At 52.6% G+C, this 18,526-nt stretch overlaps 1 protein-coding gene across 2 annotated transcripts in view; it reads left to right on the top strand.

Moving 5' to 3' along the window:
* Window positions 1-847: 847 nt before the first annotated feature.
* The window catches only part of Itpr3 (inositol 1,4,5-trisphosphate receptor type 3), a 59,882-nt gene continuing 42,203 nt past the window's right edge, over window positions 848-18,526 (top strand). For both annotated transcript variants that reach the window (XM_090355873.1, XM_090355872.1), the window contains exons 1-2: window positions 848-1,177; window positions 17,477-17,547. In XM_090355873.1, the coding sequence (XP_090211999.1) occupies window positions 1,089-1,177; window positions 17,477-17,547 (160 nt within the window). In that variant the 5' untranslated portion in view covers window positions 848-1,088. The remainder of the gene's footprint in view (window positions 1,178-17,476; window positions 17,548-18,526) is intronic.

Here is an 18,526-nt window from a genome sequence, read left to right as displayed (position 1 = left end):
CCTCCCAGAGGGCTGGCACCAGACTTGTCATTGTCGGCGCTTGGGCGCGCTGTTAACTAGTGGAGGTAACTTTCTCCTCCTCCTCACCCTACCTTTTTTAAAAAAAGGTTTTTAAGGAAAGACAGAGGCCAGGGGTTTGGGAGCCAGCTCCCGGAGAAGGAGCGGCTGAAGTGATTCGGAAGTTGGATTTCTTTGTACACAGGAATGCAGAGCGAAAAAAACAAAACCCACCCCATTGCTTCATTTCCCCTCCAAGCACTTTCATATTATGCAATGAAAAGTTTTGTTTTTCTTTTCCCCTTCAACTTTAGAGAAAAATGAATCCCGATCTGCGCTGCACAGGCACGGGCGCGCCTCCGGGAGCGGGATGGCTCTCAGCTGGGAGCGGAGACGGCGCGGTGGCCGCGGGGTGACCGTGGGTCGCGGCCGGGACGCTCCGCAGCGCGGCTTCCGTGCGCAGCCCGCGGCGGCTCCGGATCCCGCTCCGTGGGCCGCGGCGCTGGGTCTCCGTGACGCGGGGCAGGACGGCAGGCAGCCTGGGGATGTCCCGCGGCGAGATCTCCGGGGAGCGGCAGCTCGGGGCGGTGGGGGGCCAGGCTGGAGCCCCGGGCTCTTCCTCCCGGCCCCGCAGTGGCGCAGGGCGTTTTGGGGGGCCGGGGCGGGCAGGCGGGGCGTGGGGCGTCCGGGAGGCCGGGCCGGAGCGCGCGGGGCGGCGGGCGCGGGGAGGCGGGCCGGTGCACATGGGGCCGGCGGGGGCGCGCGGGGTGTGGCCTCCCCGCCTCCCGGGCGGGATTTGCATGTGAGAGCGGCGGCCCCACACTTCCTGCTCCTTCTCCGGGCAGGTACGCGCGGGCCGCGCCGGGCGGGCGGGCGGCAGGCGCGCCGAGACGCGGGCACCTCCTCACCCGGACCCCGGGCCGCGCCGCGCCTCCTCCCGCGATCGTGGCCGCCAGCCCGCCCCGGCCTCCCCGATCACCGGGTTCGGAGGTGGGAGGGCGCCCCTCCTTGATCCCGATCGCCACCGCCCTCGCCCCCCAGGCGGCCCGCACGCCCCTGGGGACCCCCCGCCGCCCCGGAGGGCCGAAGCCATGAACGAAATGTCCAGCTTTCTCCACATCGGGGACATCGTCTCCCTGTACGCCGAAGGCTCCGTCAATGGCTTCATCAGCACTTTGGGGTAAGTGGGCTGAACTCAAGGAGCAGGGGCGGGAGAGGGTCCCGGGGGGGGGGCCGGGTGCCAGCTGCGCCCGCCCTGCCCTCGCGGCCCGCCGCCCTCGACCGGGAACCTGGACGCCGCAGCCTCGCGGGGCGCGGGCAGGGCTCGCCTCCTGCCTTCGGAGAAAGGAAGTCAAACGTTTGCTCAGGTAGGAGCTGGGCTGTCTTGCGGGAGTTGCGGGGGGCGCCCGCCCGCGTCCCCTCGCCGCCCTGGGGCGCGCGCCCTTCTTCCGAGGGCGCAGCGGGGCTGAGACTTCCCCCGCAGGTGGTCGGGGGCAGCAGGTGGTGGGTGGCCGGGCCGAGTGGAAGGCCAGGCCTCGCTCGGTCTTGGCTGGGCGGCGCTGTGCGCGGGGGGCTGGCTCCGCGGGGCGCCCCGTGGCTCTCTGGAGGGGTCGCACCTTCTCGGCGCGGCCGTCCTGCTGAGCCGCCCGCCCCCTCCGGTAGGAGTGTCTTCTCCACCGCTCTCCTCTCCAGGCGTCCCGAGTCCTGGCAGGCTGCCCCCCTTTTTCTCCGCCTCTCCCCCGTCAATTTCCTGTGCTGCTCAGTCTGGCGCCCTTGGGTCCCTGGTCCCAGGTTCTCTAGAGCACTTTACAAACATTAATTAATTCTGGCTGCCACCCCCCAGGGTCTGGGCTGGTTAAACAGGGGAATCGATTCCTGTCTCTGGCAAGGAAGGACCGGGAGAGGTCCTGAGCGCAGGTCTCTCTAGAGCAGCCTCGGTGCCTGGGTGTTTTCAGTCTGGGGACCTGGGTTCGAGGTCCTGTCCTCCCAGCTGCCCACGCTGCCCTTTAGGGTCAGCCTGCTCTCCTTCATAGCCCAGAGAGGCTGGACACCTTTCAGCCTCGTGGTGCCTCCTCTGGTGGTGGTGGGGGGCATGTTGCAGGTCGGCAGCTGGCACTCTACTGGCCCCCATCTCCAGCCTTGGGGGGGGGGTCCGTCACCTGTTGGCTGCTCCCAGGCTTGTTGGGAGTTTGGAATTAGTTCTGCTGTAGAGTCAGTCAATCTCTGCCAGCAGGGAATTATGTCTGGGGATTCCAGCATATCCTGCTTCCTTATCTCCAGTGCTATCCTGTCACCTCCCGTCAGAAGTACAGACCCATTCTGCACTCTCCCTCTCCAAGTCTGAGTTCTCTGTTTTTCAGGGAGCTGAGCCACATCTGGTCAACATCTTATAGTACTCCCCAGAGAGCGATGGCCAAACCCCACACCTCAGATAATGCGGAGGGGAGGGAAATGAGTGGGGGCTGTGGGGAAAAATGGAGGGTAGAGGTGGAAGGCGTCCCCACAAAGCTCTGTTGCCTAGTGCCTGGCTCAGAGCTGAGCACACTCTGTGTGTGTGTGTGTGTGTGTGTGTGTGTGTGTGTGTGAGAGAGAGAGAGAGAGAGAGAGAGAGAGAGAGAGAGCGAGAGCCCGTCTGTCATCTGTCCATTTGTCCCTCCATTCGTCCATCCTGGGGCTTGAACTCAGGTATTGGATACTGTACCTGAGGGTTTTTTTTTTTTTTTTTTTTTTTGTGTAGTTTAGTGGAGACAAGAGCGTCACAGACTTTCCTGTTCAGGCTGGCTTCAAACTATCCTCAGATCTCAGCCTCTTGAGTAGGTGACATTACAGGCATGAGCCACCAGTGCTTGGCTCAGTGGATGTTTTCTTAGGCACTTGTGGCGTTTAACAGAGCCGAGAGGTAGCTTTATTTCCAGTTCCTCTTTCTTCAGGCAGCCTCATTCCTTCCCACAAGATTCCCTTTGTTGCCTCCTAATATAATGCCCCCTACCTTGACCCTTTCTGCCCCAGGTACTGCTTTCCAGTCCACCTTGGTCCCAAGGCAGGTTGGTGACCGCTGACAGCCCTTCTGGCCGGGGCGGCCCCTCCCTCTGCAAACACCGCCAGCATGGATGGCACCTGCGCTCCCAGCCCAGCATCCTAGCAGCGGCAACCCCAGCCTAATCTTCTGGGTTTACCTCACCTCCCTCTTTGCACACCTGAAATTCCAGGTGCAGTTCCTGGAACCTGTCCCCCACTCCATCTGTACCTTTGCTCCCGAGCTGCTCCTGCTCGCCAGAGTAAATCTGTCCCACCCTCTAAGACCTAGGGCACAGAGGCCTCTTTCAATAGATCACCTCCCCTCCTTCTCAGGGCATAGTTAACTCTTTCCTCTGGTCCACACTGCTTTGTGGCAGTCTTAATCAGATTTCCTCGGAGGCTTTTTCCCTGCAGACTCACCCACTGCCAGACACTTGGCCAGAATTAACTATGCCATTCAGATATTCAGCAGCAGTTGTGGAACACTCACCATGGTGGGGACAGTGAGGGAGTGGGGGGGGGGGCATGGTTCAAGGGTAGAATGCAAGGCCCACTTCAATCCAGGGTACCATCACCACCCCCTAAAATAAATAAATAAAAATAAAAGAGGAATTATCCTAAGCGTCACTTCCCTAAAATGTAGTCCTCAATCAAGTAGCTCCTGCAACACCTAGAAGCTTGATGAAAATACAGAATCTCAGACTCGGTACCAAGTCCTACCAAATAAAAATCTCTGCTTATTTATTTATTTATTTATTTAGTGGTGCTGGGGACAGAACCTAGGACCTCCAGTGGGCCAGGGGGTCTGTCCTAGGTGAGTTCAAGCTCTCTGCCACCGAGCTACTCCTGTAAATGTCAGTCTAAAAATTTAAAAAGACCCCAGGAGACTGGAGTGGTGGAGCCATGAGCGAGAGGCCTTGCTGAGCGACACTCTGCATCATACTCTTCAGAATCTGCTTCCAATCTTAGAGGGATCCTGCTGCTTTTTTTTGTGCAATGATACTGGGACTTGAACTTCTAGCCAAGGCATTTATCAAACTCAATGCTGGCACTCTACCACTTGAGCCCCGCCTCCACTTCCAACTTATTGCCGATTAGTTGAAGATAGGAAGTGGAGAGACTTTCTACCTGGGGTGGATTGAAACCTCTATCCTCATATCTCTGCCTTCTGATGAACTAGGATTACAGGTGTGAACCACCAGTGCCTGGCCCTGAAGCCTTTTTGGGGCTGTTGGTACCTTGGTATTGAATTTTAGAGGCTGATGTGTCTGAGACCTGGGGTTGTGCTCAGTATCTAGTTAGGGATGCTTCTTGGTGAGCAGAGAAGCTGGGTCAGCTGGGGAGATGTCAGGGGGCTGTGGTGGAGCAGGGAAGCTGGGACAGCCTTGGGCTTGGGCCAGAGCTGTTTGGGAGATGGCCAATTAGAGCCTCCTGGATAATTAGAGGTCTGGTGAAGATTGTATATTAACTTTGGGTTGGGAGGATGGGAGGGGTCAGGGGAGTGGATACTGGAGCTGGTTGGGACTGCCTGCTGGCAGGGGAAGCAGGCCCACACCTGTTCTTGGCAGGAAAGTGTGGTCAGGGCCCTGCCTTTGCCCCTCACCCAGGTAGAGGCAGTGGAGGCCAGAGCCAGAGTTGGCTAATCAGGGCCAGTAAGAGGTGGAAGATTTGATAAGGACCCTGGCCAGGGGCTAGGAAGAGCTGGCTTTGGGATTGCAGATGGACCTTTAGGATCTCAATGACCAGTCCCAGAAGGGTGAAACCCACAGGGGGAGGTTCAGGTGAACTGTGCCTTGAACTGAGCTCCCAGTAGTTGTCCAGGTACCTCTGCCAACCTACAGCTGGCCTAGACCCTCGGTGTGGGGGGGCTTCCTCAGGGTCTCTGGGCCTTGATCATCCATGTTGGGTGATCAGTAAGGGTCCTTGGGACAGGAGCATCAGGGGCACAGCTCTTGGGAGGGGTCTCATGCTTACTACTAGTTCCTAGATAGGTTTGGTGAGGTGGTGCCTTCTTAGATGGTGTTTCTGTCAGCCCCTGTCTTCTCTAAGGTGCTCTAGATGTACCTGAGATCTCATGGGGGAATTTTTAAAGATTTTCAGCTTTTGCTGGGTGCTGATGGCTCATGCTTGTAGTCCTAGTTACTCAGGGGGCTGAGATCTGAGGCTCATGGTTCAAAGCCAGCCTGGGCAGGAAAGCCTGTAAGACTCTTATCTCCATCCAGTTAACCACCAAAAAGTTGGAAATAGAGTTGTGGTTCAAGTGATAGAGTGCTAACTATTATCAATAAAGTTTAGGGATAACGCATAGGTCCTGAGTGCAAGGACTGGCACACACACATACACACAAATTTCCAGCTTCAAAGACCTGTGCCAGATTTGTAGTAGCATCTCTAAGGGTGGATACTGGATGTTGGATTCTTTGCAGGAATGTGTTCAGATCCCTGAACTTGTTCCTCTCCCCACTGTCTAGGTTGACTGTGAGGAAGCTTGCTCGCTGGATTTCTCTGCAATCTGGGCTCATTAGATCAACAAATATTGTATGTTTACTATGTGCCAAATGCTTGTTTTAGGCACTGGGGAATTTGTAATCAAGGCTGAGTTTCAGGTTCACCACAGTAGCACATGACTGTATTATCAGCTACAAGGAAGGCAAAGATCTTGGCCAGTTGAGTCAGAAGTATGAGATCGAGCCAGGAGCAGTGGATGAGCCTGTCATCCTAGCAGCTTGGGAGGCAGAGATCGCTGTTCAGAGCATTTGTCTGTTATCCCAAGTTATAAAGAAAACACAAATAGGAGGATTAAAGTTCAAACCCATCCTGGCATAAAGAGATCTCAAAAATAACACACAAAAAGGGTTGGCAGAGTGGCTCAAGTGGTAGTGCTTGCCTAGCAGATGAGATGCCTTGAGTTCAAATGATAGTATCACCCCCCCCCACACACACACAAAAAAAAATCATGAAAGAAAGTAATCAAAGAGAGAGCAAGGGAAGGGACGACATTACCCCAAAACAAATCTCCTCTTTATCTGACTTAGGTAACTGTAACTCCTCTGTATATCACCTTTATAATAACAATACATTAAAACAAAAAGTAACCAAAGCAAAAAGGGCTGGGGTGTGACTCAAGTGGTAGAACACCCACCTAGCAAGCATAATGGCCTAAGTTCAAACCTCAGAAACATCGGGGGGGGGGGGGGGGAGACTTCATTCTAGCTTGTTCTGGCCTGTGCAGTGGGGAACTATCGAGATGATCCCTAAGGCCCTTTGAGCCTTAAGTCTCTGAGATACATGTAATCCCTGAGTAGGGACGTTCCCTCTCAAGCTGACTAAAATCCCCAGACCTGCCTTGGCTGTCGTTTTAATTGTGATTTCATTGGAAGGAAATGTTAGACTTCTGTTCTGTAGCTCAAGGTAGGGGTGTCGGCCTCAGCTAGTCTGATCCATGGGATTCATTTTTGAAAACACCCATTTTTTTTTTTTTTTTTTCTGATTAAGACATAATTGTTAGCCTGGCGCCAGTGGCTCACGCCTGTTATCCTAGCTACTCAGGAGGCTGAGATCTTAGGATCAGGGCTCAAAGCCAGTCCAGGCAGGAAAGTCTGTGAGACTCTTCTCTTCAATTAAGCACCAGAAAACCTGAAGTGGCTCTGTGGCTCCAAGTGGTAGAATGCTAGCCTTGAGCACAAAACCTCAGGGTAACACTCAATCCCTGGGACTGGCACACACATACATACACACACAAAAAGGTCTGTAAACCAGAAGTCAGAGAGGTTGTAATCCTATCTACTTGGGAGGCAGAGATCAGGAGTGTCTTATATTAAAGTCAGCTGGGGGAGAGGGGGCGCATGTAAAGGTCGAGCATCTGCCGAGCATGTGCAAAACCCAGAGTTCAAATCCTTGGTTCTGCCTCCTTCCCTCTATCTGTAATAGTGCCTTGTACAGACACTCTCTAGGAATAAACATTTCTAGATGCATCACACTGCACTTAGGGTCTTGAATCCTGTCCTTCTTGGATATAGTAACCTGTCTTTTCAGTGCCAAGCCACCATGGTTTGGCCACATAGCATCGTAAGTTATGATGGATGCTCCCTAACTGATTTAAGTCATTCTTTTTTTTTTTTTTTTTTTTTTTTTTTTGCCAGTCCTGAGCTTGAGCTCTGTCCTTGGATTTTCTCAAGGCTAGAGCTCTACCACTTGAGCCTCAGCACCACTTCCGGCTTTTTTCTATGTATGTGGTTCGGAGGAATCGAACCCGGATCTTCATGCATGCTAGGCAAGCACTTTAACCACTAGGCCAAACTCCCGGCCCTTAAGTCATTCTTGTACTGGGCATCCTGGCTGTTGGTAAGACTTTGCTGGTACAAGCAGTTTATTCCACACATGCCTGGGCACTCCTCAGTTATCCTCTCAGGATAACGTCCTGGAGTGGAGATCAAAGACGAGGCACGCCTCTTGGCGATGCAGGCTCCCTAGGCGTGTTTTTCTGGTGGTGGAGGGGAGCGGAGGTGTGACTCTGAGCCGCAGAGGTCCTGACCCACTTCATGTCACGGTTGTGAGTGTTGCACTGGGAGTGAGAGTGAGAGCAGCCCCCGCCTTGACTGTGGGGTGTGGTGGAGATTCGGGCATGGCAGGGTGTGAGGAAGGGGGTAGAGAGCTGTGCTCTGGGGGTCTGCCTGGGGTAGAGCCAGCCTCACGCCTCCACTTTGTGATTCTAGGGTTTCCAGCTGCAGTCAGCAGCTTGGTCTTGAAGAATCCTGTGGTTGTTATGTGCCCACATTCTGCCCTGCCCTGCATTCCTGACCCCATGTCCCCTCCCTATCTTGGCCTGTGGGGCAGTGGCTTGGGCTGGGGGTGGGGAGATGTGCTGGATTGTAGGGTGGGGACACACCAGCTGTCTGCTCTCAGCTTGTGTGGGGGAGAAGTTTCTGGGTTTCTATGATCCTGCTTGTCTGCACTCCAGATTTTACCCCGTGGAGGCTCCCTGGGAACAGGGGTTTGGGGTGGGAGTGAGGAGGGCTGGAGTCCTAGAGGGAGGAAGGCAGAGCCAAGCCTCAGGTCTGTGAGTTAGTTCTGAGGCCCCCCTCAGCCTGACAGGCTGGTGGAACCTGGCATCAGTGATTTGCAGCATTGGTACCTGGGGTCACAATCCCTGCAGTCCTCTTGGCTTACATAGCAGGGGGAGTCCGAGGCAACGAGGTTGTAGGGCCTGGGGTAGAGAACAGAGGGAGAACTGGTAGGGATAAGATGAGGCTGGAGGTTCCCACAGTGAGCCCCAAGGGTGGGTGTGGGAGGTGGCATGGAGGGGGCTACATTTCAGACAGAGTGGGAGGGACTCTCTTACAGAGCCTTCAGCACCTGTGTGGATACAGAACAGTGTGTATTTTTGGCTGGCAGGTGGGCAGAGCCTGAAGAGGGAGGGGGGCAACAAACACAAATCTCAGCTCTAGGGCAGCTGCAGGTGCGGGAGGCAGACACCTGTGCATATTTGGTTAGCAAATTCCTTTCCTCATCTTTCGTTCAGCCAGCCTGCAGGACAGCCAGTCTCCAAATGTCCAGTAAGAGTCTAGACCTTGATGATAGGGGTGATGTGGTTTCGGGAAAGAATTAAGTCTGTCTCCCAGACAACGCCAATGATGGTGATGATGGTGATGGTGGTGATGGTGGTGTGCCGAGATGGCTGGGGCAGGGTTTTACAGATCATTTAGAGTGGTGGCTTTGCCATTCGTCTGTGCAGTCCCCGTGACCCCTCACCATTAGCCGAGGCCTCCCTCTATTTCAGGAAACAGACAGAGAACATTTAGCACACCCATCTGCTCACCACCTGGACTTAATAATTGTCCCAATTTCCACATATTTGTGACTTTCTTTTTAAAATTTTAGGTTTAAACTTGTGTTCTCTGTTGCTAGAACCAACTGGCCTTAGGTTCAGACCTTGAAGCTACGAAAGAATACCCGTAGCCTACCATACAAAATAAAAGAATAGTTTTGTTATTCACTGTGTCCGTAGTCACCTTATTATGTATCTATTGCTACAGAGTCAGTTAGTGACAACTAGTTTTTGCTAATGCATTTTTATGGTAAATTACATACCTGGATCCGTTCACCTCTAAATACTAAATTATATGTCCCCAGGAGAGACATGCTCCCTAGCCTGTGACTACAGCAACCAATGACTTGCTAATTGCATCCGATGCTTAAATCTGTCCCCGCTCTGAGTTTTCAAGTGGCAGGGTCAGGCCTGGGCTGTCTGGGTGTCTAGCTCTGTTTCCCAGATAGCTCTGTGAGGTCTGGAGAAGGTGGGCTGGGCTAATGGTTTGCCCTGCTGGCACTCCCCAGGCTTCAGTACTCTGTCAACTGGGGCAAGCTAGTGTCCGGTTTGGGGTGATGGAGCACAGGAGAGAAGTTCAGGCCGTAGGCAAGGGCGGTGGGATGGACTGTAGACCCTTCTTCCTTCTCTTCTCAGCTCCCTTTCTGCCTTCTGCTCCCTGCTTCTCTTCTCCGTGGCTCTGATGGGTATTTTCCCAGCACCTGTGGAGACTCTAAGGCTTGCCATAAATCCTGAACCAGAAACCCAGGCCTGTGGGCAGAGGACCTGCGCTGAAGGCTGGCACATTTACTGGGAAGCTTGCTTCCACTAGTTCAAGCTCAGCCTTCTTTGCTCACCTTCTGGGGAGTCTCTTAGTGTTCTGAACAAGGAGCTTCTGGGCTCTGAGCTCTCTGAAGACAAGAAGAGATTCCACAAGTTCTACCTGGTCTCTTTGTGGCCTCGGAGTGGCTCCTTGGTAGAGGTGTGTGTAGGTGAAGGAGGTTACTTTTGAAGGGCTGCAGGAAGAAAAACAGAAGAAATTAGTATCTCTGGGTTTGAAATAGATTGTCCCATTAATTTATGGGGCTGGGGCTGGTCGGATTCCCTTTTATGTACCAGTTTTTACAGCTGGATGGGGAGGATTCCCCCCCATACCTTGGGGATTCCCCCTTCCCTGGCTCTGTGGTTCCCCCTCCCCTGACTGCTGTAATGACAGCCAAGCTGGTAGGTGTAGGTTTGAGTCAGGCTTCCTGATAGACACCTGTCCCACTTGTCTTATGTAATCCTGCATGCAGCACCGATGCACCGATGCCTTTCCCATAACTTGCACCCCGGTCTCAAAGTCCACCCCAGATGGAATGGGCCACCTGGCTCCTGAGACGCAGGTTGTCTTCCTTCCCTTTCTCATACCCAGGTTTTGGGGTGTTGGCTTTGAGGAAGTTTCAGGGTCAGTATCCTCCACCTCATCCTTCTAGAACGTGTTATCAGTTGATTCCACTTTTAGGATTCAGGCTGGCCCTGCTCACAGGCCTTCTGCCGGGACCTCAGGGACCCCGTCTCACCCCTCCCCTACACTTTATTGGGAAGTACATCATGCTGACCGCAAATGGCTGGTGCTCCCCACTAGAGGAAGGCTTACAAGGACTGTCTCCAGGGCCATTGTCCCCAGTAGAGATAGGGTGATACACAGGTATGGTCACGTAGCTTCCGTCCCTGGGGCTTCCCAGGGAGGATCACACTCCCACACAATGGACTCCTTGCAGAAGGGCTTTGTGGGTGGGAAGGATTCTGGATGGTGTGTGAACCATCGTCAGCTGATGAGCTGGGTGGACCTGGCGGTTCTGTCCTCTTCCCGGTCTCCAGGCTGGACTGTCAGATAGAATGAGATCTTGGCTGTAAAGTGATTTATGAATTGTAGGGGGTCCTTGCATGAGAGCTTTAGTTTTTGGAAGTGGTCTGCCAGATGAGGGCTGGGCCTGGTAGATGTGGACAAGGACTCTGCAGGACTCAGTGTGGCCTTGAAGATGGCCTGACTCACTGGGGGGCCTCCAGGGGTGAGACAGGCTTTTCAGGGGACAGTGCTTAGGGAGGAATCACTCAGTAGAGCTCTGATCTGGTTACAGCACCAGGTGTTACCTGTGTCCGGGGTTATTTAATAAACACAGATGTCCCTTAAGAAGATAGTGGTGGGGCCGGGAGTGTGGATTAGTGGTAGATGGTAGAGTGTTTGCCTAGCATGCACAAAGACCCACGTTCAATTCCTCAGTACATAGAAAAAAGCCAGAAGTGGTGCTGTGGCTTAAGTGGTAGAGCTCTAGTCTTGAGAAAAGCCCAAGGCCAGTGCTCAGGCCCTGAGTTCAAGCCCTAGAACTGGCAAACAAACAAACAAACAAAAAGGAAGTGGTGGTGGAGTATGGGACTGGAGAGAAGGAAAGCATGGGTGCCAGCTTTCTAGCCATGGCACTGACAGTCTGAGGAGGCTGGGTGAGGCTCTGGTAGCTACACATAGGGTGGCAAGTTTCTCCCCAAAGCAGGCAAGTTAGGCCTGGTAAGCCGAGATGCTGGCCAGGATTGGTTGGTCCCAGGGTGCCAACAGGAGGACTGGGGGGAGAGGGCTTGAGTGGCAGCTGATGGCAAATCATGGCTTTGGCCTCTGGGAGTCCTCTTCTACCAGAACTCACCTGTCCTTTGTTCCTGGGGCCTCCTCGTAGCCCCAGATCTCCTGGTAGCAGCCCATCTGATAAGGGCTTTTTGCATATCTGATAAATGGCTTCAAGAGATACTTGTACCCCTTTCTGCCAGGTAGTACCCCGATACCTCAGTGCTAAAGCTTGCATATGGGAATGGTGACTGGGTTTGGAATCTTGTGAACATCTCTCAACTAGTCTTTGACAGGCAAGGGTCTTGCTAAGTACTGGGGGAATAAAGAGAAAAGAGCGGGTATGGAGGGGATACAGATGGAGGCGAGTGTGGCTGGCTAGTACTGGCCTTCCTCCCGCAGAGGCCTCTGAGAAAGGCCCTTCTGCCTCCCTGAGATCTCTGCACTCTACCCCAGTCCACATATCACTGCCCCTCTCCTCTTCCTCCAGGCTAGCTGCTTGCCTTTGGCCTCCTTCCCTCCCACAGCCATCCCTGCCTGCCCAGCGGCAGGTCAGGTTGCCTTCCTCACCATTGTGTGGGAATTTCTGCCGGAGGCTGGGCCGGTTCCCTCCCCATCCCTCCCTCCCCTCTGAATGGCTCCAGGTTCTCACCTAGCTTTGAAACCCACTGGGTATTGATGGTGGTGGTGGTGGGGGGGAGTGCTTCAGAATCTGTACAAACAGGGACAGGGACAGATGGACAGCTACTGAAGAACCAGGCCCAGCTAATTAGGAAAAGCACAGGCTATGCTCATTTGCATGTTTTTCACCTGTAGGAGTGACCCGGCAAAGGGGTTTCCAGGGGACTCAGGGAGGGGTCCTGGATGAGGATGGGTTTTCCTCACACTGGGAGTCTCTGAGAAGAGAATTCTGACCACTCTCCCCGCTCCCCAATACAAGGCCTAGACTCTCACACTATCCTGTGGCTCCAGCATCCCTGGTGCCCCCCTGTCCAGACGCAGGTCAATGCTTCTCTCTTCCTACCCAGAAGTAACAGTGTTCCCTCCCGGCTAGCTTTTCTAAGCGATGGTCACTTGTGTCTTACAAAAGATTCTATGCATTATTCAAGACCACCTTCCTCCACCTCCCCTCCCCCTCCCTCCAGAAGCTCTTGGCTTCTTTCTTCACACCTTGTCGGATTGGCCATGCTCTGACCTTTCCCATCCTTGAGTCCAGACAGAGCCCCCAGCAGTCCTGCCAGTTGACACCAATACATATTCCCTCTATCATTATTCTTCTGAGTATGTGACTTGTCTTCCCAATGAGATTTTAAACTCCCAGAGGCAAGGACCATATCTTTTGTTTCTCATGTATTTCCCTCCACAGCTAGTAAAACAAATTAGTTCATTCATTCAATCTGCTCCACACCAGGCAGTGGTCTGGGTGCTGGGGAGGCAGCAGGGAGTGAAGCACACATCCTTGTCTTGTGGAACATACAGCATGAGGAGGCAGCGAAGGACAGTGGCCAAAAAGGCCCATACGATGGAGCTGGCCAGATGGTGACAGATGCTATGGATAATTGAAGGCAGGGGACGCACAGGATCCTGGGAAGAAAGAATGCATCGTTTTTAGAAAGGATGGAAGTTGGGCTTTGGTGGTTCACGTCTTTAATCCCAGCTACTCAGGAGGCTGAGATCTGAGGATCACGGTTCAGACAGCTTGGGCAGAAAAGTTCTGGAGCTGTGGCTCGAAGTGGTAGAGTGCTACCCTTGAATGAAAAAGCCCAGGGACAGTGTCCAGACTCTGGCCCCGAGTACACACACACACACACACACACACACACACACACACACACACACACACACACAGATGGAGAGGGTGGAGAAGGAGGGTCTGTGAATTGGGTCAATGGAGAGGAGATCTGCAGGAAGTGAGTGTCTGGAGACAGAGGACTCTGCTGGAGGAAAGAGCCAGTGCCAAGACCCCCGGGAGGTTTGCAGAGTCTGGACAGAGCATGGGGAAGGAAGGTGGTAAGGATCAGGCTTACTCTAGAGAAGTGGAGGGGAGGGGAGAGTTCTAGGACTCTGATTTGGCTTGCCTTTTCTTTTTGTTTGTTTTTCTGGTGCTGGGAATGACACCCAGGCCCTCACAAGTACTTGACAAACATTCTACCACTGACTCAGTCTTGATTTGAACCACAGCACCGCTTCTGGATTTTTCTATGTATGTGATACTGAGGAATCGAACCCAGGTCTTTGTGTATGCTAGGCAAGCAATCTATCGCTAGGCCAAACTCCCAGCCTTGATTTACCTTTTATTTGTTCATTTATTTGCTGGGCCTGGGGCTTGAACTCAGGGCCTGGGCACTGTCCTTGAGCTTCTTTTGCTCAAGGCTAGCACTCTGTCACTTGCACCATGGCACCATTTCTTCCTTTTTGAATTTAGTTTATTATTATTTTAGTTTATTAGAGATAGGTGTCCCATGGACTTTTCTGCCTGGGCTGGCTTTGAATTGCCGTCCTTAGATCTCAGCCTCCTTAGTAGCTAGGAGCACCCACCTTTGACTTTCTCTCTTTCTCTCTCTTTCTTTTTTTTTTTTTTTGGCCAGTCCTGGGGTTTGAATTCAGGGCCTGAGCACTATCCTTGGGCTCTCATTTCTTAAGGCCAGCACTCTTTACCACTTGAGCCACAGTACCACTTTCAGCTTTTTCCGTGTATGTGGTGCTGAGGAATCGAATCCAGGGCTTCGTGCATGATAGGCAAGCAGTCTACCAGTAGGCCATGCTCCCTGCCTCTGACTTACCTTGTAAAAGGATCCCTGTGTTGCTCTAGGGACCAGGTGTGGGGGCAGGGGCAAAGGGAAGCAGTTACTGAAATCCAGGGGTGTGTGTGTGTGTGTGTGTGTGTGTGTGGCGTGTGGCGTGTGTGTTTAGGGACTGTGCTAGATTGGCAGTGGAAATGATGAGAAGAAGCCAGATTCTGAATATTTTTTTGTGCCAGTACTGGGGCTTGGACTCAGCCCCAGGCACTGTTCCTTAGCATTTTAGCTCAGGCTGGCGCTTTATCATTTGAGCCACAACTTCACTTCCTCCTTTTTGGTTGAGAATTAGAGATAAGAGTCTCATGGACTTCCTGCTGGGTGTGGGAATCACCAGTGAGCCCAGAATGAGCAGCAAAGAGCCTAGAAAGGGAAGTGTGCAGACCTAGAAGTACAGGAAGCCGGGGGCCCTTTCCCCCTCTTGTCACAAAGATGTCTGACACGACACCTACATGGCCTGGCTTCAAAGCCCAGTCCTGAGATCATTTAACAAAAATAGCTTTAACATTTAATCATTTAGCAAAAATAGACTTTGAGCATTAAATAGCAATATATGAAAACATTAGGCAACTCTCGGAGTCCCTTCAGATATTTGCTGGATATCTGTCCTACAATCTAGTTCAATTCTGACATTGCCTGGAGTTAAGGTCAGATCCTATAAGACTGCTCCCCATAGATGGGCCATTCACAAATCTAGGTCTCTGGTTCTTCAGACTGACCAGCTCTGAATATTTGGTAACAGGTTAGAATGGCTCAGGAAAATAGTTTACTCCATTACTGGTTTGTTATACAAGGTTACAACTAAGATTAGCCAGACGTCGAGCTTTATGCCTTCCTGGGCCACACCATCCCCCTACTTCCAGATGGTCACCGGCTGTGAAGCTCTCTGAGCCCTGTCCTGAGGGATTTTATGAAGCCTCAGTATTCAGGTGTGATCGATCACATCATTGGCCATTGGTGATGGTGCCAACCACCAATCAACCTCCAGCCCCTCCTCTCTCCATGGAGGGTGGGGCTGTGGTTTCTACCTCTCTAACCACACAGTTGTTCTCCAGGCAACCAATATCCTCCTGCCTCCCCATCCTCAGGCTGCTTTCCAAAAAGTCATCGCATTAGCATAAATTCTAGTGGGGTTGAAAGGAACTTGACAGGAATAAAATTCATACCATTTCCCCTTTATTGCTCTGGAGCTATTTCAGGGACTGGGAACAAAAATCCAGGTATTTTAATAACGGATGCTCTTATCACTTAGGAAGTTACAAAGGTTTTGGGGACTGAGGTGACCCATACATCTCTTTTATATGATGTCATTATATCACAGGAGGGCACAGTGCAGAGATTCCACATGGAAAAACCCTAAGGTCCCAGCCACAAGGAGCCTCGTGGTGTAAACACAGCAAGGGGCAGAAGTAGGAAGAGAGGTGGGCCCAGGTGCTGTGTGAAGGACTGAGGAAGCCTTTACTAAGTGGGGGCAGAGGAGCCTAATAGAGACACCCAGGGTAGAAGAATGCAGGTGTACGAGGCCTAGGACCATGGCGGGGTGTGTGGTGGGGGAGATGAGAGCTGCTTTGAGATCAACTGAAGATTTAGGACAATTGGATAGAGATCCAGAGCTTTACAGCTCTAGTGTGATGTCTCAGATCATGAAAGAGCTCAGCCAATCCAAGGAGGATGCTATCAGCTACCAGTGCAGTTACGTTAGGCAAGTCATTTAATACTCAGTTTCCTCTTCTTTTAAAGGATACTGGTGGCTACTCTCACGTAGGGAAGGAGGTGAGAATTCAGAGGTGGTAGGTCTGAGGTGCTGAGATGAGTTGGCCTTGGAAATGGTGGTTATTTTTATTTATTCTTAGGACTGAATGATGGCAGTAAGGAATTGAAAAGTAGCAGTGGGGTAGATGGATGAATAGTCAGGAGATAGGCAGATAAGTGACTGGCCAGATGGCTGGGTAGGTCCATGGGTACATGGACAGTGGTGCATGGTGGGTGATTGGGGCATGGGCGGGTGAATGGATGCATTAGATTAGATGGATAAACCCTAGCTATGGCTCTAAAAGGGGATTTTTATGCCCTAGAATAGGCCGGAGAGGAGACCATGGAATGGGGCCTGACTGAGCCTTGGGAAGGCTTTGAAGATTTATCGTTCTGTCAGCTTTAGTGTCATGTCTCAGAAGCTTCTTTTTCGTTGATTGCAGGGCTTGAAGTCAGGACCTGGGTGCTTGATCCAGAGCTATTTTTGCTCAAAACTAACGCTCTACCACTTTGAGCCACAGCACTACTTCTGGTATATGAGTTGTTAATTGGAGATAAGAATCTCCTGGGGACTTTTCTGCCCCAGCTGGCTTGGAACCACAGTGTTCTGATCTCAGCTTCCTGAGTAGCTAGGATTACAGATGCAATCTACCGGCATTGGATTCATAAGCTTCTCTCATCTGTTTGTTTCCAGTCTCCTTTCTGTTTCTTCATTTTTTATATTTGATTTTTTTTTTTGCCTCTCTCTTTCTTGCTCACCCCTCCCCCATCACCTTTTGCCTCTGTCTCTCCATTTCTTTTCCTCTGTCTATCCTTTCTGCCCTAGGAGTTACTTCTGCGTGTGTGATATAGCTCAGATGGAGACAGTAAGATCCCCCCCCACTCCCTGCCCCCAGCTCCATTGAGGCTGGGGCTGGTTGTGTCTCTAGTTTTAGGACAGCCCAGAGTTTGACCTAGTGATAAAGTGCTTGCTTAGGGGGGCCGGGAGTTTGGCCTAGTGGTAGAGTGCTTGCCTAGCATGCACGAAGACCTGGGTTCAATTCCTCAGTACCCCACATACATAGCAAAAAGCCAGAAGTGGTGCTGAGGCTCAAGTGGTAGAGCTCTAGCCTTGAGAAAGTCCAAGGACAGTGCTTAAAAAACCCTGAGCTCAAGCCCAGGACTGGCAAAAAAAAAAAAAAAAAAAAAAAAAGTGCTTGCTTAGCATGTACGAAGACTTGGGTTCGATTCCTTGGTACCACATACATAGAAAAAGCTGGAAGTGGTGCTGTGGCTCAAGTGGTAGAGCTCTAGCCTTGAGAAAGCCTAAGGACAGTGCTCAGGCCCTGAGTTCAAGCTCAGGACTGACAAAAAAAAAAAAAAGGACAATACAATGGTGGTGGTGGTGGTGGTGGTGGAAGGAGCTTTAGGGGCCTTACCAGGGCCCTTGTGTCCCCTGCACAAGAGCAGGGTGCTACGGAAAGATGATTCTCTTCTCTTCCACTGACTAAGCTACCTTGTCCCCCAGGTTGGTGGACGACCGCTGTGTGGTGGAGCCTGCAGCTGGGGACCTAGACAACCCCCCCAAGAAGTTCCGAGGTAAGACCTCCGTCCCTTCCCTCCTGCCAGCGCTCCTCCCAGTCTGAATCTAACCCATCCCACCGGGTCCAGACTGCCAGATTAGAGTGGGTGCCGCCCAGCAGCCTGCCCTCTGCTGTCAGTGAATCCCTTTTGACCTGCGCTGTGCCATCTTGGCAGGGCACATCAATCCCTTTTCTTCAGCCACGCCCCCTTCCCTTCCATAGCCACGCCCCCTCCCAGACACACCCACTTGAAGGGCAGGGAAGGGAGGAAGGGAGGGAGGGACTCTCCAGGCTGTGCCTAGCAGGCCACAGGGCTTTCTTTGTGTGAGGGAATCAAGATAGAAAGAATTAGCTCATGCCTTCTTTAGGTCCCTGGGGAGAGTTCCTTCCAGTCCCTCAGTTTCCCTGTTTGTGTGGTAAAGGGGTAAAGACATTCAGATCCTTGTCTCTGTGCTTGTAGGGAGGAGTTTTGTCAGAGGGGAGCCCAGAGTGCTGTGCCCTGTGTCCTGGCCCAGAGCCTTTCCCCTTAGCGCCTCTGTGTTGGTGTGTTTGGCCACTTAGCAGACTGAGGGCCTTCGAGGATGATGTGATGTCCTGGCTCTCCTCACATGAGGTGTTACCGCCGCCGCCGTGTCTCCCTGTGGGGCTGAGGCCCTAGACAGACAGATCCTAGGCGTGGTGGACAGGGTAGGAGCAGGCAGGAACATGCCAGCCTCGCTGCCACGGTGTCTGTGCCATGAGGTTGTTCCTCTGGGAAAGATTAGCTGGGATTGCCCTCACAAGGGTGCTGGGAGGGATCGGGGCCAAGATAGTCCAGCCACATCCTTCTCCGCTATGTGGCAGGTTGCTGGGGATCTTGTTTCTCTGTTGGGAAGTAAAGAAAGATGGAGGGCGCTCCTCCCCGCCTGCAGAGGGTCCCCTGAATGTACTTCTCTTCCTGTTTCTGTTGTGAGGGCGTCTAGTGGTGATGTCTGGGTTGGGGAAGGTGGAAGGCA

Source organism: Megascapheus bottae, chromosome 22, assembly GCF_031878675.1.
Source record: "Megascapheus bottae isolate mThoBot1 chromosome 22, mThoBot2.hap1, whole genome shotgun sequence".
Lineage (NCBI taxonomy): Eukaryota > Metazoa > Chordata > Mammalia > Rodentia > Geomyidae > Megascapheus > Megascapheus bottae.
This window is presented reverse-complemented; position numbering and strand designations above follow the sequence as displayed.